Source organism: Lissotriton vulgaris, chromosome 1_1 (genome assembly GCF_964263255.1).
Source record: "Lissotriton vulgaris chromosome 1_1, aLisVul1.2, whole genome shotgun sequence".
Lineage (NCBI taxonomy): Eukaryota > Metazoa > Chordata > Amphibia > Caudata > Salamandridae > Lissotriton > Lissotriton vulgaris.
This window is the reverse complement of record NC_141685.1, coordinates 1006356820-1006377077: the sequence shown is the minus strand read 5'-3', so window position 1 is coordinate 1006377077 and position 20258 is coordinate 1006356820. Positions and strand designations below refer to the sequence as shown.

The window sequence follows — 20258 nt, the reverse complement described above, 5'->3', positions numbered from 1 at the left end:
ACCAGCCGTTGGTGCACGCTTCCACCAACAGCCATTCCCCCCAACTATGTCATTATCAGGAAGGATAGGACTTCGGGCAGGGGCGGTGGTATTGCTTTGATTGTTGACAAACGCTTTTCGTGCACTATTACTCCTACTGATGACATTTGGGGCTGCGAATCCCTTGGATTCTCCCTATCCCTGTCACCTCACCAAGTGTATGCAGGGCTTCTTATATACAGACCCCCTGGTCCCTTGGGTTCTTTTTTTGACTATCTCCACGCGGTGGTCTCAGCCTTATATATGAGAACGACTCATTGCCTATTGCTGGGAGACTTTAACATTCATTTGGACTCCAATACCGACACTGATGCCATTAAGCTCCTGGATGTTACTGCCCCACTAGGTTTGTCGCCTTTTATCACCGTCCCCACGCATGAGAAAGGCCATACTCTCGACCAAGTGTTTTCCACCTCATCAATTGTTGTATTTCCTCCCGAACCTGTGCTATGGTCGGATCACCACTTAGTCAACTTTCAGATCCCAGTGACAGATACATCTTTATTCAGGCCTCTAGAACGCTCGCGGCAAACGTTGAGAGCCTTCCATCGTGTATCCCCTGACATCCTGGCGCATGCTCTTTCCATCCATCCGTGCCAGCTGTCAGGTAGTCTAGAGGCCGATCTCGATCTTCTGCACAGATGGCTACTCGATAGATTCGACGAGTTGGCACCTGAGACTAGTTCCCGCAAAACCAACAGTCGGGCATCTGCCCCGTGGTTCACGGCCTCGCTCTCCGATCAGCGACGTAGGTGCAAGAAAGCGGAACGTACCTGGTGCCGGCATTATGAGGTAGCGGATAAAACTGCATATAGGGAAGCCATCAAACTCTACCATAGTAACATCATGTTAGAGAAAAAAGCCTACTATGCTAGAAGAATCGAGGCCGCTGCAGATACTAGTAAAGAAATTTTTCTTATAGTAAAGGAGTTTACCTCACCTAGCTCTGTTCTGCCCACACACTCTCACTCTGAATCATGGGTGTTGCATCTTGCTAATTTCTTTACTACCAAAATCAAAACTATTCAAGACTCTTTCCCCTCCACAAATCGGATTTCACCCCCAGACACTAATGTCCCTCTGTACACATCCTTCTCTGGCGAGGGTCCCTCCCTGTCGGAATTTCCCTCTCTTCTTCTTCTGAGCTTCTTCCCAGACTCAAATCTGTATCACCTAAGGACCCTTGCCCGGCAAAATATCTTGGGAAAATGGCCTCAGTGATCAATTTGTTGATCAATCCGGTGCTCAATCTCTCCTTGAGCACGGGTGAGGTCCCTCAGGCCTGGAAGCACGCCCTGATTGTGCCGTTGTTAAAGAAGCCTAATCTTGATCCTTTGGCCTATGCTAAATACAGGCCCATCTCCCTCCTCCCGTCACTGGCAAAAGTGGTGGAGAAGCATGTCCACATCTCTCTCTCCAACTTCTTGGAATGTAACAACATCCTTCATGACACCCAGCGATGAGGTGTTAGACGAAGGTGGAAAGGCCATGCTGGTGATGCTGGATTGTCGGCGGCCTTTGACACCGTCCCCCATGGCGGTCTTCTTTTAAGACTCTGGGAGATCGGGCTACGGGGAGCGGTGTTCAGCTGGTTTAAGTCCTTCTTAGCGGGCAGCCGCCAAACGATCTGGGTGTAGGAGAGTAGGGTCTGCAATCCTATGATCACCCAGATTTTTTGCTTTTGTTTCACTGGTTTACGACTTTCTCTGGCTGTGGGTCTGCCAATCAGACCCACAGCCTAGCTGTTCTCTCTCTAAATTGACATGTGTACCTTAGGTGCATTACCCAATTGGAACTGGGCCACCTTGTCAGACCCTGTAACTCAGGGCATCGGTGTACCCAGGGCCTACCCAGGGGCTGAAGCATGTATTATGCCACCCCTGGATGGCCATCTAAATCTGACACAACTGGCTGCACGACAGCTGGGGCAAGGTGGCGTACTCGCCCTTTGCTTTAGGTATAGTATCCCTATATCTAACCCTAAAATGGACACCCGAATTCCTATCAGTCACTCCTATGGCAGGCCTTGACAATCCTGAAGGCAGAGTGCGTGGAATCGTGTGAATTGGACTCTGGCACGAGCCGAGCCCGGTTGCAGCTTGCGGAACCAAGACCCAATGGCTGTTCCATGATAACGCGTACCATATCGCTAACTTCGGTATCGCGTTAAGACATGTCGAGTAAGGTGTCATACGAATCGGGATCCTGACCCCTCACCAATGCTGGCGACGGGGTTAGCATTCCACCCTTCTAGAGGGACACGACATGTACGTAACTGTGAACCCCGGTTAAAGTTAACTGAAGCCTCAGCTCCACAAAATGGATGCTGCCACCACAGACACGAGTCTGACCTCCTGCTGCTGGGAGTCCTTCCAGCGAGGAGAGCTTGGACAAAGGGTTTCCTGTCCGGGGCGGTGTTCGCACCATCCCAGACAGGGTTTGTGTATCCTGGGTAGGCAGGGCTTTACAAGAAGGTGACTGCGGAGTGGCACCCCGGTGCTCACTACGCATCTGCCGGCTAGAACCAGTTCCAGGGGCGCCCCAGCCCCTGACCTGGGGAAAGTCCGGCATGGGAGAGGGGTGTAACCACCCCCCTTCCTGGTCCCACCCCTAGGGCAGGACTAGTCACGTACCCACCCCTTTCTTTAGGATAAAGGCAGGAGCGGGGACCCTTCCAAATTAGATCGTCTTTGAATCAAGAATACTTTCTACGAAAGGAACTCTCGACTCTTCTCAAGATTTCTCCCTTGTGGCTAAGGAGTAGTCACCCTGCATCCGCAGGCACCATCTAAGAACTCTGCGGTTTGCTGCAAGTCCTTCCTCAGGAATCCGACTGCCCAGCTCGACGAGAACCGGCTTCCCACGCACCTCTGACCTCTACCCACATCGTCAGCTCAGCTGAGATCTGTGGGTGCGACGAGACCCCGAGGGACCGGCCATCATCAAGACCTGCACGATTTCTTAACCAGCACGACCACCGAGGGATCCTCTGGTGAGTGCTCTGGGGTCCGAGAAGCCCCGACCCTGAGCAGCTACAGCACCGAAGTGCAGCCTCCCAGCATCTCCACGATCTGCGTGGGGCCCTTCTGTTCTTTGCTGTTCAGCCCGTTGTCTGGTTACTAGCCGCTGGCTTGTGACCTTCTTGATGACACCCGACAACCAACGCTGCTGGTCTGGTTGCTCCAGACTGGCCTTTGCTCCCTTCTGAGAGAGGAGCACCCCGGACCCTCCTGGTCCACTCAAGACGCCATTTTAGGCCCACCACGTGGCCCTGAATTTGCCAAGGCTTGTTTCCCCAATCCTGGGCCCAGCGACGCCGACAGCATCAACCTTCGTGGGACAGCTCGCACCTCCATCCTGGTCGCCGACAACGCCTCCTGGTCCGTGAGACTGCAGAGCCTAGCGTCGCCCACTCAGCTAGTCGAGGTGACGATCATCCGGTGCCCTCCTGGTACCCTCTGACTACTGGCTAGTAGTTACGAACTTGGTCCCCTCTGCTTTCAGGTGTCATCCATCTCTGATCCAGGCTTGGATCTCTACGAACTATCTCCACTGGTCGCCGGCCAGCAACTCCTTCCTTCCGGCTCCTGGCTCGTCAGCGAAGACTCCCGACGTCTGTAAAGACTTGTGCAGCCGCAGCCCTTGGGGCTAGGTAACTTCGGCATTTCGGTGCCCGCATAGCCTCCTTAGTTAAGGGTCCCGAGTCCCTATAGCTTCCGACTTGCCTTATCGGGTCCGCCCGAGACCACTAAACTTTCCATGCCCTCGGGCACTTGTAATGATTGTGCACTTGAAGTATTTTCTTAAGAGTTTTGTTGTGTGCTTAGTACCCTGGCCTCATAAAGAGTACAGGGCTGTTGTGATTCTAATAAATACACTGTTTATTTTCATAACACTTGTGTGGTGTCCTTTCACTTGGTGTTCAAGGGGTATGTGATGGTATAACAGCTGGCTTAACACGCCCTCCAGAGTTTAGCCCGAAGACTGCTCGTATCCACGCTACTAGGATAGCTGGTCTAAGGTTGACTTACAACCAATCACCATAAGGGTCGTTTGGACTGATGCATAGTGATCACTAGAATAGTGAGCACTGCATATCAGGCCAACTTCTCACACTGGGCTCCCCCCGTTCTCTGCTGAAGTGCCGCCATTGGAGGTCGGGGTGCCTCAGGGCTCTGTTTTGAGCCCCACCCTTTTTAACATCTATCTGGCACCCTTGGCGAAGTCCTTCGGTGCCCAGATAGTTTCTTACGCTGATGAAACCCAGCTTCTTTTCACCTGCAAGAAGGGCTCAGACTTTGATGGCGTGCAGATTAGAGGCTGCCTAGGGGCCGTGTTTGAGTGGTTTGAACATCATAGCCTCAAACGCAACTCCGATAAATCGGAGCTGCTGTTTTTTGGCTGTCCCGCCGATCCCAGATGGCAGTCTTGGTGGCCTCCGGCCATGTTTCCTCCGTCGGCTGTCTCCTCCAAGGCAAAGAATCTGGGAGTGCAGATTGATGAGGGTCTTACTCTGAAACCTCAGATCCTAGGTCTTGTTGGAAAATGTTTTGGCATTTTGAAAATGCTTAGGAAATTTCTTCCTATGCTCTCTTTTGCTCATCGAAAAGTCACAGTACAGGCCTTGATAGGCTCCCGCTTGGATTATTCCTACATCCTCTACCTGGGCATGCCTGAATACCTGTTATCACGCATACAGGTAGTGCAGAATTCTGCTGCTAGAGCCATCTATGGCCTCCATCGTAGAACCAGCGCAAAAGAGCTATTGGAAAAATTGCATTGGCTCCCAATTAAGAAACAGGTGGCCTTCAAGGCACTTACACTAGCTTTCAAAGCACTTCACGACTCTGGAGCAAAGTATATTATAAATAGACTGGCCTTCTACATGCCGTCCAGAAAGCTGAGGTCAGCCTCTCTGTCCTTAGCACTTGTTCCATTCATACGTCGGGCCCGGATCGGGGGTCGCTCCTTCCGTTATCTGGCACCCAAGCTATGGAACTCCCTGCCAGCTTCTTTGAGGAAAACCACAAATTTGTTGACTTTTAGGAAAGAGTTAAAGTCATGGCTCTTTGTTCAATAGTTTCCTGTCCCTCCACTGCTCCCAACAGTCGCATCAGGTTTTTCTAAAGCGCCGGACACTCCTCGGAGTAGCTGAGTGCTATACAAAACCATCAATAACATAATACCAGGCCCACCAGCCGTCGGTGCTCGCTTCCACCAGGCACACACACCACCAACCGTCGGTGCGCGCTTCCACCGGGCACACACACCACCAGCCGTCGGTGCACGCTTCCACCGGGCACACACACCACCAGCCATTGGTGCACGCTTCCACCGGGCACACACACACCACCAGCTGCCGGTACACGCTTCCACCGGGCACACACACCACCAGCCGGTGGTGCACGCTTCGACCGGGCACACACAACACCAGCCGCGGGTGCACGCTTTCACCGGGCACACACTCTACCAGCCGTCCGTGCACGCTTCCACCAGGTGCACACACACCACTAGCCGTCGGTGCACCAGGCACACACACCACCAGCCGTCAATGCAGCAGGTAGGCTCTTCTCAGAGTTTCTTGGTAAATATGTGTTCGATGCCTGGGAGGGAGTGGGTCGAGTTTCCTTAAACCATGCTGAGTATGCAGGTGCAGTGCATGAACTCCTGTGTGAGTGAGTCATGCTGCCTGGGGCTCAATCATTCCACACTTGTAAATTGCACCTGCACCAGGCTTTTTCTCATTTGCAAAGTTCGGCGCATGCGCACAGCTAGGCAGCCCCCACACTCCCGGGAATGACTGCTTCCAAAAACCAGAATGGAAACAACATTCAGAGCAATGAAAACAAGTTCATTTGATGCAAAGAACTGTTAACAAAAACCATGTCCAGCTATTGTAGATCTGGCAACTTAAACAAAACATCAACAAAAAACAAAAAAGCATTGGCATAGCCAATAGGTCTCGCTTTTTGGACCCTATAAGTATTTAGTTATGCAGCAGAATATCCCTGGTGTAACAACACCAACTGTTGCATGGCTAAACACTTATAAGGTCCAAAATGTGAGACCTATTAGCTATGCCAATGCAATGCTTGTTTCTCTTTGTCAGTCATGTTGAACTCGAAGCTGAAGAAGTTATTGCAGAAAAACTGTTGAACTCTCAAGAGTAATGGAACAAGGAAAAAACTAATCAGAGCTCAGTGGAGACTCCCTAGCACAATGTGTGGTAGAAAATCTGACCGTCTGAGGTTCTCTCAGGAGGGTTCTACAGGATGAGGCTAATCTGATAGGTTGTTGATTTTATTTGGTCTATTTTACAAAAAAGAGGTGGATATGTTACAAAACTGCAATGGTTGTATAAATAGGAGGTATCCCCGACTAAAGTTCCTAAATCGGGATCAATATACTATTTGAAAAGACGAAAATTTAGGAACCTATGTGGCAGGTGGATTCATACTGACAATAGGTAGTACTGAATATGGATACACAATTCAAACTGCAACATATATTCAAAAGGTTCTTTATTAATATTAGAGTTATGTTGTCATGGATCTAACTAATTCATTTATTCACTGCCCTGATGAAGGTGTAGCCCCCTCTCGGCCTAACACCGAAACCATACTATGATGTTTCAGGCCTACGGCCTTTTTACATTATATTCAGCATGCTGCTATTTTAATGTATCTGGGACTCCCAGTCTGACGACCGGGAATGATTCAAGCATGTGAATATATAAATATTCAGAAGATCCAACTTAAACACAGTAAACCAAAAAGCTAATTGAAAACAAAAATAAAAATTACTAATAAGATCTGGTCGATAATTTACCGAAATGTTTAAAAAGACATGTTTTAGGCAGTAAATTGAACAGCCTATTCAGCAAAAATGGTTGATTTGTGGTAAAATTAAAGAAATGGTGTTTGGAGAGAGGTGCCCAGTATAATATCCACATTATCAAGCAAGTGTGTCCAACTGAAATGGAGAGAGTTCTTAAATCGAAAGTATTACAAGATCAGCAGTATAAAAGAAGATATATATTTTTAATAACAAGCTTGAAATAAACTGAACAAACAGTACAACAGAACCTACGTTCTGGGTACCTAAAAGCTTTTAATCCTTGAAAATATCAAGCCAACAAACTAATCTCTAACCAGGCTTTATTTTTTAGGCCAATGCATACTTAAATCTTATTATAAAAATTTACAGTCAATAGAGTTATTGCCAAAGTCTCACCTTCTGTTTGTCTAGAATCTTCATGGCATAGTGGTGTCCGCTTTCCTTATGTTTCACCAGCATCACACGGCCAAAGGAACCTGTTCCTAACGTTTTGATTCTCTCAAACTGATCCAAATTGGCTGTATTCTGAAGTAGGGACACAATAAGACAATATTACACTAAAACACCAATAGAAAAGGCATGATGCCTCAATCATCAAATAATTGAGGGTTGTAGCATAGGAAGCAAATATAGTGTAGATGTCAGAATATAACATTTTTGTATTTTACAGATTAGATCAGCAGAACCTTTATCGAATGGAATCCAAATGTGCATGTGAGGGTTTCCGTGCAGAAAACCTTTGAAGAGTCACTGTGAACCACACTTCTGCATTACTCAACATGAAGATGTCACAAATAATATATGTGGTCCCTGAGGCATGGAATATCATTTATTTTATCTTTTTTTCCCCTCCAGTTTATAAAAGTGAAGTGGGTAAATGTTGGTGCTGAAACCGAAAGCATGCAAACTTTAAGATGCTGCTCATTTCCATACAAAGCTGCGTGGAAGGTACAACAGTATCCTGTACATATCCCCTCAGACATATTAATGCCCCTCCCTCATTACCTTTCTCTCTCCCCCCCCCCATCCACATCACCCCACCCCCCCCTCAAATCAGGTTAGCATTGATTGCTGCTCATAGGAGCCAGTTATCAATCTCCTGAGGCCCCTACCCAACGATGTAGCTTGGAGATGACGCTCAGGTGACTGAAACCTACTTTTATTTATGTATTCATCGTGTATAATAAAGAATTACGACACAAAAAAAGATGCTACTCATTATTTACATATGACCAAAAGAATTAGCATTAAGTTATACATACTCAGCAATGGTTCTTTACAATGTGGCAAACAGCAAAGCATAAACTGTATAGCAAGTGTCCCTGAACACTTAAAACCTGAGCGCACAGCTGGTGATGTTATCAAAGAAGTGTGCTGTGATACAAATTTAAAAAATACTTTTATGGCCAACTTCACAGCTCATATTCAAACTGCTATATTTAATTTGACATTATATCGCATAAAGAACATATATACGTTTATTTTTATGAAACATTAATATTCTGTGTTGGTTTTGCAATAACTAATCAAAATCAAGCATTGGCCTATTTAACAAAATATACGATCATGTGTGTGTTGCCCAAAGCATTTCAGGAACAATCCCTTCTGCAGGGGCCACTGTTTTACTCACCACAATTCCTCGGTCAACTAAGGTGGAGAAGAGAACTTTCTTTCTGTCACTTCATGGTTCAGTACGATTAATATTGGATATGCATGGTTTGCAACATGGTAATTTTCTATATGAGATGCATGCTGTACTATGCACCACCTTTTTCCTATTGAAATCACAGAAATATTTATTTTTCACTCAAGGCACCACGTTTCCTTTCATGAACCTATCTCACTAGTTAAACAACCATGAAAACATGGAGTTGCATCATTAAATATGATTTTGCGATATTTTCCCCTACCATATTTAGGTTTTCAACAGTAGCCCCTGATGAAGGAAGTGTTCCCCGAAAAGCACTGGGCAACAGACATCTGATCGGATATGCAGTTTGAAATGAACTGTGAAGGTGGCCATAAAAGTATTATTTAAATTTGTGTCGATCTTCTTTGATAAATTCACCAGCTTATGCACTCCAGTTTCTAGTGTTCAGAGACACTTGCTATACAGTTTAATTTTTACACATGTTGAGCAACGACATGTTACTGATCAGCACGCTAAACATTTAAATTAATGTTGTTCAGCATTAACTGAAGGCTTCCGAGTGAGAGCATGTTAACTGGTGTGCGTAATACAGAAGGAAAATGCTACTTACCAGTATGCATCTGTTCTTGGCATTTAGAGCTGCAGAGTTGCACACTGTGCATAGATCGCCACCTAATGCTTGCAGTTTGTTTTTGTCCTGAAAAGTTCTTTGGAAGTCACGAGATAGGGGACTCGCATTGCGCCATGGACCACATTGCGCATGGGCATCGGCTCCATCCCCAGATTGTTTTTCGCCATAGGGAAATGATGGAGCTTTGCAAGAAAAGTAAGGATGCCCATATAATTTGTATCTAATTAAGATAATACTGGAACAGACAAGGGTAGCTGGGGAGGCAGGTGGGTGTGTGCAACTCTGCAGCTCTACATGCCAAGAACAGATGCATACTGGTAAGTAACATTTTCCGTTCGAGGAATATGAGCTGCAGATTGCACACTGTGTATAGATTGTATAGCAGTACCCACTTTTAGCAGCGACCACCCCTATCTGTTGCAGTAGTTTGGAATAATGTTTTAAGAACAGCCTGGCCCACATTAGCTTGTTGTTTGGTTTGCACATCTACACAATAGTGTTTTGTGAATGTGTGCGGTGTAGACCATGTAGCTGCTTTGCAGATGTCATCTAGGGGAATGTTCCCTAAAAATGCCATTGAAGCCCCTATCTTTCTTGTAGAGTGGGCTTTAGGAGGAACAGATAAGGAATATGCTACTTACCAGTATGCATCTGTTCTTGGCATAGAGGGCTGCAGAGTGGTACATTATGAATAGATCGCCATCTGGTGTTGGGCTCGGATGATTGCACTTTGTTTTTCTCTTGGAGAGTCTTTTGTATGTTGGTGACTCCTCCCTTAGTTGGTAGTGCGGATGGGCATCGGCTCCATCCTTAGATTGTTTTGCCATAGTAGGGTTAGATGGAGTAGTATAGTAGAATACAGATAAGAGTGCCCATGTAAGTGTATCTAAATAAGATAATGTTGGAACAGACACAGGTTTCCGGGGAGGCTGGGAGGGCATGTACCACTCTGCAGCCCTCTATGCCAAGAACAGATGCATACTGGTAAGTAGCATATTCCGTTCGAGGCATATGGGCTGCAGATGGTACATTATGAATAGACTATACAGCAGTTCTCTCCCTAGCGGTGGTCGCCCGTGTCTGTTGCAACTGTCTGAAACAATGTTTTTAATACTGCTTGTCCCACTCTAGCTTGTTGAGTTGCGTGCACATCAACACAATAGTGTTTTGTGAAAGTGTGCGGTGTAACCCAGGTAGCCGCTTTGCATATGTCATCTAGTGGAATGTTTCCCAGAAATGCCATAGATGCTCCTAGTTTACGTGTAGAGTGAGCTCTAGGAGGAACAGTTAATGTTCTCTTTGCCTTTAAGTAGCATATTTGAATGCATTTTACAATCCATCTGGCAATGCCCGCTTTGGAGATGGGATTGCCTTTATGTGTGGGAGAAAACGCAACAAATAGCTGTTTTGTCTTTCTGACAGTTTGTGTTCTCTCTATATAGTACAATATGGCCCTCCTAACATCCAGTGTATGTAGGGCTCTTTCCGCTACTGTTTGTGGTTTTGGAAAGAAAACCGGTAATTCCACTGACTGATTGATGTGGAATGCTGAGATAACCTTTGGTAAGAATTTTGGGTTTGTTCTAAGAACCACTTTATTTTGGTGTAGCTGCATAAATGGTTCTTGAATCGTAAAAGCCTGCAGTTCACTTACTCTTCTAAGTGACGTGATAGCTATGAGGAAGGCCACCTTCCATGTGAGGAATTGTATTTCACACCTATGCATAGGTTCAAAGGGTGGCCCCATTAGTCTGGTAAGCACTATGTTGAGATTCCAGACTGGGGAAGGTGGTCTTCTTGGTGGAATGACTCTTTTGAGTCCTTCCATGAAAGCTTTAATTGCTGGTACTTTAAACAGTGACAGGTGTTGCCTGTTTTGTAGGTACGCCGCTATGGCTGCTAGATGAACCCTAATAGAGGTATATGCTAGATTACATTGCTGTAAGTGTAATAAATAGCAAATGATTTGTTTAGTGGATGCGTCCAGAGGGTTGATGTGCTTACTGTTACAGTGTATAGCAAACCTCTTCCATTTTGCTGCATAGCATGCTCTGGTGGTAGGACGTCTTGCCTGTTTAATGATTTCCATGCATTCTGGTGGTAAATCTAAATACCCAAACTCTATGACCTCAGGAGCCAGATCGCTAGGTTCAGTTGTTTGGGATCTGGGTGCATTATTTCTCCATGGTTCTGTGTAAGATGCATGGGTAATAACCTTAGCTTTTGATGTGGTACTTGTGAGAGTTGTAGCAGCGTGGTGAACCACGGCTGTCTTGCCCACGTGGGTGCCACTAGTATCATTGTCATTGAGTGTTGCTGCAGTTTCCTCACCAGTAATGGAATAAGTGGAAGAGGAGGGAACGCGTAGGCAAATTTGTTGGACCAAATTATCCACAGTGCATTGCCCTGGGACCTTTGGTGTGGGTACCTGGATGCGAATTGTTTGCATTTTGCGTTCTGATGATTTGCAAACAGATCTATCTCTGGTTGCCCCCATTTTTGGAAGAATGGCTGTAGTATTTGGTCGTGCAGTTCCCATCCGTGAACTTGTTCTGACTGTCTGCTTAGGATGTCTGCTATTTGATTTTGAATTCCTGGTAGGTGTTCCGCTAACAGGTAGATTTTTTGAGGAATGGCCCATCTCCATATGTCCTGTGCTAGTTTGGACAGTTGGAGAGAGTGTGTCCCCCCCTGTTTTTGAATATAATACATTGCAGTCATGTTGTCTGTTCTGATCAGGACTGCCTTGTTTGTTATTTGCATTTGGAAAGCTTTTAGTGCTAGAAATATTGCTAATAGTTCCAGGTAGTTGATGTGCAGTTTCTTTTGCTGCGCACTCCACTTCCCCTGTACTGTGTATTTGTCCATATGCGCTCCCCATCCGGAGAGCGATGCGTCCGCTGTTATTATTACTTGTGGAATTGGCTCTAGGAACGACCGTCCCTTGGAAATGTTTTCTGTGTTCCACCACTTCAGAGAGCGATACGTCCGGTCGTTTACCAACACCAGATCTGTAATCTGACCTTGAGCCTGATTCCACTGTGTCGCTAGACACTCTTGTAGTGGGCGCATTTGTAGTCTGGCATGTGGTATTAGCAGTATGCAAGAGGACATCATGCCTAATAGTTGCATAAACACTCGTGCTGGTAGTGAGTGTTGTGGTTGAAATCTTTGTATTAACCCGACCATTGTCTGTACTCTGATTGGGTTGGGGTATGCTATTGCCTTTTCTGTGTCTACTGTAGCCCCCAGGTATTGCTGGATCTGGTTTGGTTGCAGGTGTGATTTTTTGTAGTTCACCGTAAACCCTAGGTGGTGCAGCAGTTGAATTGTCTTCTGTGTGTTGTGAAGACATTCCTCCTTTGATTTGGCCTTTATTAGCCAATCGTCCAAGTATGGGAAGACATGTATTTGTTGTCTTCTTAGGTGTGCTGCCACCACCGCTAGGCATTTTGTGAAAACTCTCGGTGCTGTTGTGACACCGAACGGAAGGACCTTGAACTGGTAGTGTTGTCCTTCTAACACAAACCTTAGGTATTTTCTGTGGGCTTTGTGAATTGGGATATGAAAGTAAGCGTCTTTTAGATCCAGTGTAGAAAGAAAGTCCCCTTTCTTCAGTAAAGGGAGTACTTGTTGGAGTGTGACCATGTGGAAGTGTTCCGAATTTATGTAAGCATTGAGAGGTCTGAGGTCTAATATTGGTCGTAGGGACCCGTCCTTTTTGGGGATCAGGAAGTATAGAGAGTATACTCCTGTTCCTTGTTGATCCTTTGGGACCTTCTCTATTGCATGCTTTTGTAGAAGTGCTAGCACTTCTTCTCTTAACAATGTCAGATGATCCTGACTCATTGGACGCTGTTTGGGGGGGATGTTTGGTGGGGTAGCTGTGAGTTCTAGGCAATAACCATGTTGGATAATTTGTCTCACCCACTTGTCTGACGTGATGTTTTCCCAGACAGGTAGGAACTGTGATAGACGTCCCCCGACCGGTGTTATGTGGTCTGGGGGGAGATCTATGAAGTCACTGTTTTGGTGTTGAGGCGTTGCGGTTGTTATTGTTTCCGCGGCCTCTACCCTTATTGTTGTTACCTCTGTAATTACCTCTTGAATTACCTCTGGGTGATGTTGGTGTGAAAGATGTGGATTGCTGATTTGTTCCTGTGTTTTTTGAGCCCCCTCTATAGGTGGATCTACGAAAGGAACCTCTATGCGTTGGCTGTTGCAATGCTCCCATTGACTTAGCCGTTTCCGTATCTTTCTTCATCTTTTCTAATGTCTCGTCTGTACTTGAACCAAACAATGTCTTCTGATCAAATGGTCTGTTCAGTAGGGCTGTTTGAACTTCTTGTTTGAATCCTGAGATTCTAAGCCACGCGTGCCTTCTTAGCATGACACTAGTGTTAATAGACCTTGCTGCAGTGTCTGCTGCGTCTAATGCACACTTAATGGAAGTATTGGTTATTATTTTACCTTCCTGTATTAATTGGTCTGCCTTCTTCTGATGTTCTTTTGGAAGATGTGTGAGAAGTTTTTCTAACTCATCATAATGTGCCCTGTCGTAACGTGCGAGTAGTGCTTGTGTATTAGCTATACGCCAGCTATTCGCTGCCTGTGATGCTACTCTTTTGCCTGATGCATCTATTAACTTCGACTCTTTATCTGGTGGCGGAGCCTCTCCTGTAGATAATGAGTTTGCTCTTTTACGAGCGTTTGAGACCACCAGCGAGTCTAGAGGTACATGCCCTCTAATAAATATTGGGTCCTTTGGAGCCGCTTTGTATTTCTTATCGATTCTTGGGTTTAACACCCTGGCTCTCACTGGGTTTTCGAATATTTCTTCTGTGTGAGTGAGAAGACCCTTTAGCATAGGAAGAGTACCTGATGTTCTCTGTGCACTAGGTAGAGTCTCTAACAAGAAATCCTCTATCTGAGGTTCTGTGTGCATATCTAGTTTGTGATATTTTGCTGCCCTATTAATGAGCTGCACAAAACCTGTGTTATCATCAGGTGGTGAAGGCTTTGAGGGGTATAGCTCTGGGTCGTTGTCCTCATCTGACCCTACATCGTAATTTTCCCATGGATCTTCCTCATCTTGGATAGATTCGTCATCCCCTTGAGGTTCTCCCTCCCCTATATCACTGTCTACATCTGACTGAGGTGTAGCTGGTCTTGGTGTGGAGGGTGTAGGAATATGTGGCCTATTGTGAGGAATAGGAGAAGAGGGTGTGTCTCTAGGACGAGGAGAAGCAGGAGGAGTTATGTTCGTCCCCATTGTTCTCTTTTTTGAAGGAAGAGGTTTATCTTCTGACTGTTCACTCTTTCTCTTCTTCGTGACCACTTTCCCAGTCTGTGGGTCAATAAACAAGATCTTTTGTTTGGGATCTGTTTGTTGCTCTTGAATCGGTACTGAGGGTCCTGGTTCCGAGAGCTGTTTTTGTTTTCGATCTTCAGATCTTTCTGTTTTCGACACCGAATGTCTGCTCGATTCCGACTTTTTGGGTATCGAGTGTCTTTTGGGCGATACATCATATTTCTTTTTCGACATGGAATGTTTCGATACCGAGCTCTCCTTTGTATGCAGCCTCGGTGTCGAAGTCGATGACGCCCTTTTCTCGGATCCGACGTGGTGGGATTCCGAGTGCTTCGGTTTCAGTTTCGGTTTCGTTGCCGGGCCCGAAGGCGGGGCGTCGGAAACTTTTTTCAGCGGTTTGACCGGGCCCGAGGGCGGGGTCGTTACCGCACGGGGTCGGTTTTTCGGTAAGGGGACGTCGTCACTCACGGTTTGTTGCTCGAAGAGTTCTTCAACCTCCGACTGGTCCCCTTCCGACCCCGACTGGTCCTCTTCTTCCTCGATTTGTTCGTCCCCGAACAGCTCCGGGATTGCCTCCGCCTGCATTCTGGAAGCCTCGTGTCTTCGGGCTCGACGATTTCTAATCGTTAGCTTGGAGGAGAATGCTGCGCAGGCTTCGCAGTCCCTGGATTCGTGTTCAGGCGATAGACAGAGGTTGCACACCTCGTGTAGGTCCTTGTGTGGGAACTTAGCACCACACGATGGACATTTTTTGAATGGAGTCCTTTCCATGGACTCCGGGCTTGACTGCGTCGAGAAAGGTCTCCTGTTCTTCGACGTAGATCCAAGTTTTTCTCTTCTATTTTGAATTTGTAACGCGTCGGAATGGAAAAGAACGCGTTCGCTAACAATACCGTCGAATTGGAAAGGGAATACGCGCCGAAAAATCACTTTCTTCTGAAGTTGATCTGGAGCGTCTCGATCTTCATCCGAACCCGATGGCGGAAAAAAACAATCTAAGGATGGAGCCGATGCCCATGCGCACTACCAACTAAGGGAGGAGTCACCAACATACAAAAGACTCTCCAAGAGAAAAACAAAGTGCAATCATCCGAGCCCAACACCAGATGGCGATCTATTCATAATGTACCATCTGCAGCCCATATGCCTCGAACCATACGTTTAGCTTTGTGGGAACAAATCTGTATGCATTTGACAACCATCTAGCTATCCCAGATTTTGAAATGTGATATCAGGCGGAGAAGCTTGGGCATTTGGCATTTTCGTGGGTGGCAAATAGGTCTATCTGAGGTTGTCCCCACATCTAAAAGAATGGCTGAATAACTTGCATATGAAGTTCCCACTCATGGGTCTATTGTGTTTGTCGACTTAACAGATCCGCTATGGTATTTTGTACTCCTGGAACATGCTGGGCTAGAAGGAATAGGTTTTGAGATATAGCCCCCCCGCCATATGTCCTGTGCTAGTTGAGATAGCTGGAGGGAGTGTGTGCCTCCCTGCTTCTGTATGTAATACATGGCTGTCATGTTGTCTGTGCGGAATAACACAGCTTTGTTTGATACTTGCTTTTGGAAAGCTTTTAGTGCTAGGAATAATGCTAGTAACTCCAGATGATTGATGTGGAGTAACTTTTGTTGTGGAGTCCACCTTCCTTGCATGGTGTGTTGCAGTAGGTGGGCTCCCCAGCCGGAGAGCGATGCGTCCGCAGTTAAGATTATCTGAGGAACTGGCTCTAGGACTGGTCGTCCCTTGGAACGGTTTTTGGTGTACCACCAATGCAGAGAGCGATGAGTCCGACCGTCTACCAACACTAGGTCTGTCAATTGACATTGAGCCTGATTCCACTGACGTGATAAGCATTCTTGTAGCGGATTCATTTGAAGTCTTGCATGGGGCACTATAAAAATGCAAGAGGTCATCATCCCTATGAGTTGCATAAACACTCTTGCTGGAAGGGAGTGTTGTAGCTGAAACCTTGTTAGAAGAGTTTGTATGCTGGCTATCCTTGCTGGAGTGGGATAGGAAAGCACTTTTGAGGGTTTTATTGTGGCACCGAGGTACTATTGTACTTTGGATGGTTGTAGATGGGACTTGGCGTGGTTTATTGTGGACCCCAAGTCGTGGAGCAGTTGTATTGTGGCATGAGTGTGTTCCACGCATTGGTTGTATGAGCTGGCTTTTATGAGCCAGTCGTCGAGACATGGGAAGACATGGATGTGTTGTCTTCGTAAATGCGCTGCTACCACTGCCAAGCACTTGGTGAATCCTCTTGGTGCTGTTGTGTCTCTGAATGGGAGTACTTTGAATTGATAGTGCTGTCCATCTATTACAAATCTGAGCTACTTCCTGTGAGCCTTGTGAATGGGAATGTGGAAGTACGCGCCCTTGAGATCTAAAGTAGCAAGGAAGTCGTTTTGCGACTGAAGTGGAAGGACTTGTTGCAGTGAGACCATGTGAAAATGGTCTGACTGTATCTGTTTAGCGGTCTGAAATAGGCCTTAGAAAGCTGTCCTTTTTTGGAATCAGAAAGTATAGAGAGTAAACCCCTTTGCTTTCTTGGTGCATAGGAACTGGTTCTATTGCACTTTTTTGTATCAAGGATTGTACTTCTTGCTTTAACAGTGCTAGATGTTCTTGTGACATTTGACGCTGTTTGGGTGGTATGTTTTGGGGGGGCGGGGTAGATGTTAGTTCTAGACAGTAACCTTATTGAATAATTTGTTGCACCCACCTGTCTGATGTGATGTTGGTCCAGGCAGGAAGGAATTGTTGCAGTCTTCCCCCACATGAGTGGAATGTTGTGGGGGAAGGGGAGGAAAGTCATTGGGTAGGGGTAGAGGCAGAGCGGAAGTTGTTGGTTTTGCCTCTGTCTTTGTTGTTGTTACCCCTGTAACTCCCTCTTTGGTAGCCCTTGGTGAATGTGGATTGGCTAGGAGTTTTGTAAGAGGTGGAGGGACTTTCGGAGGAGTAGCCTCTAGTGTTGCTTCTGTATGATGAGCGACTAACAGAACGTCTGGGAGCTTGCTGTTGCAAGGCTCCCATAGATGTTGCTGTATCAGTGTCTTTTTTCATCTTTTCTAAATACACGTCAACAATTGGGCCAAATAAATGTGTCTCATCAAATGGCTGATTAAGGATGGAGCTTTGTACCTCAGGCTTAAGACCTGAGATACGTAGCCAAGCATGTCTACGTAGGAGGGTGCTGGTATAATTGCTCTTGAGGCTGTATCTGCTACATCTAGGGCACAGCGAATGGAAGTGTTGGTAATATTTTTACCTTCCTGTATAAGTTCATTGACCCTATTTTTGTATTGATCAGGTAGATGCTGCATTATGGACTCTAGTTCATCCTAATGAGCTCTGTCATATCTGGCCAGCAACGCTTAGGTGTTGGCGATGCGCCAGATATTAGCTGCTTGAGACGATGTTCTTTTGCCTGAGGTGTTAAGTTGCTGGATTCCTTATCTGGTGGTGAGGGCTCATCTGATGTCTGAGAATTAGCACTTTTACGTGCATTACACTACTAAAGAGTCTAATGGTGCTGGACCTTTAATATAGAATGGATCTGTAGGGGAAGCTTTATATTATTTCTCAATTCGGGGATGGAGGACCCTCGCCCTGACGCGGTCTTTAAAAACCTCTGTTGCATGTTTGATTACACCCTTAAGCATTGGTAAAATGGCAGTAGACCTTCGTGTGTTATCAAAAGTGTCTAGTAGAAAATCTTCCTCCACCGCATCTGTATGTAAGCCCACCCCATGATATTGGGCAGCTCTTTGGACTAGTAGGTTAAAACCTATAGTGTCCTCTGGTGGAGATGGTCTAGAAGGTTATATGTCGTCTTGTGGGACATAAGGCACATCAGGGGCATTGTAATCATCCCATGGATTAGGTGACTGAGGGGGACGATTGGTCCCTGCTGGGTCATGTGCACCTCCATCTGTGTAATCAGAGTCTGTGTCTACGTCATTTTGTGGATCAGGGGATGGTGTAGGTGAATGGTGAGGTGGAGTAGGTGTAGAAGGGGGAACAGTATAGGGAGGTGGAGGAGAAGGCACCCTTAATGGAGAGGTTGCAATGTCTCTTCTTTGGAGGAGGAGGTGGTGCTGGCGCATCAAGTGGTCTCTTTTTGGAACAGAGTCAATTGACAAGAGTTTTTTGGTTAGGATCAGGTGTAAAAAGTTCCTCTGAACAGGGCAGATCCTTCGGTGTCAAGGTTTTCGGCTTCGTAACTTTTTTCGGCACCGAGTAAATAGCTGATTTCGGTTTAGAAGTTTGCCCTTTTGAAGTGTCCTTTACCGGAACCTGTTTCTTCGGTTCCGAAGCGTGTGAATCTGGAGCGTAGGCGATTTTTTAGTTGGCTCAGAATGCGGTTTCGGCATCGATGAGCCGCTGCCAGTCTTCGGTGCCATGTGCTTTGGTGTCGGAGCAACTGTCGGCGTGGTTAACGAAGATGTCTTTTTCTTTTGTGTAGGTGTAGGATCGGCACTGTGGATAGGCTGGCTCGAGCTTGCCCCGAGCTACCTGAAGGCTTAATGGGCTTCTTTCCCAGGCCCGAAGGCTGGGCGTGGGAAGCAGTCTCTCGGTGTGCATCCGGGCCCGAAAGTGAGTGTGTGCCCGAAGCCTTTTTAGAGGGTGTCGAGGAAGGGTTGGGGTCGACGATCTTACTTACGACCCGTTGAGCTGGAGTGACTTCCTTGACGTCGGAGTCTTCGGCGTCTGAGGAGCTGGTACTCTCTTCGGCGTGCTGGTGGCACGTCGACGCCCTCTTCGAAGATGTCGTCGGGGATCGAAGCTGACGAGCGGGCCATTGTTCTTCGAGCTAGTCGGTCCCGGAACGTCCTCTTTGAGCGGAAGGAGGCACAAGCGGAACAGTCTTTAGCCTCGTGCTCCGGTGAGAAGCAAAGGTTGAACACCTCATGTAGGTCGGTGTGGGGAAACTTCGACCCACATCGAGGACACTTCTTGAATGGCGTCCTTTCCATGAGCCAGAAGTAAGGCCTAGGTAGGCCCGAAGGCCTTCATCGACGGCCGGAATCGAAGACTTCGAAGGTGAAGAAACACATCGATGTGGAGCGCGATCGAAACAATAGCGGCAAACTGGGTGAGGATTGCGCGCCGAAGGAAATTTGGTTCCGAACCGGAGCGCAGGAAACACATCCGAGTCAGAAGGCGGAAAAAAACAATCTGGGGATGGAGCCGATGCCCATGCGCAATGTGGTCCAAAGGAGGAGTCACCTATCTTGTGACTTCCAAAGAACTTTTCAGGACAACAACACACTGCAAACATCGGGGCCCAACACTAGATCTCGATCTATGCACAGTGTGCAATCTGCAGCTCATATACCTCGAACATACAGTTACAAAACAGCAAAGCATGCCAACTTATTTATCCTCTACTTTTTTTACGTTAGTTTTTAGTATCGGGCACAGTTTTAGTACTATTTTAGTTGTATTATCGTTCATGCAACTATGAGAGAAAATGAACACAGCGGAAGGAATATTTTGCTTACGCTGTAAGCATCTGTTTGTGGCATGCAGAGCTGTAGATGCAAATGATCTAAATAAACATATAGTATCCCAACTGGTATTATTTGAAGACAATTAAGAAGGATTTGTCAAACATTATCAGAAAGGAAATAAGGAGACTCTTTCATAGTTTCAAATGTGCTCATGGCATCATATTTATCTAGAACAAGTAGTGGGCAAGTTACAGTTGTAGCAGCACTGTAAATAAACAAATAATACAACTCTAATTGTACTTGGTGCTCAAATTGTGCAAGTGATGT

General features: G+C 46.4%; 1 protein-coding gene across 4 annotated transcripts in view; it reads right to left on the bottom strand.

The window, feature by feature from the left end:
• Positions 1–20258, bottom strand: part of LOC147748392 (cAMP-dependent protein kinase catalytic subunit alpha) — a 1196191-nt gene that overhangs the window by 474695 nt on the left and 701238 nt on the right. For all 4 annotated transcript variants that reach the window (XM_086961155.1, XM_086961164.1, XM_086961147.1 and 1 more), the window contains one exon: positions 7273–7401. In XM_086961155.1, coding sequence (XP_086817281.1) covers positions 7273–7401 — 129 coding nt within the window. The remainder of the gene's footprint in view (positions 1–7272; positions 7402–20258) is intronic.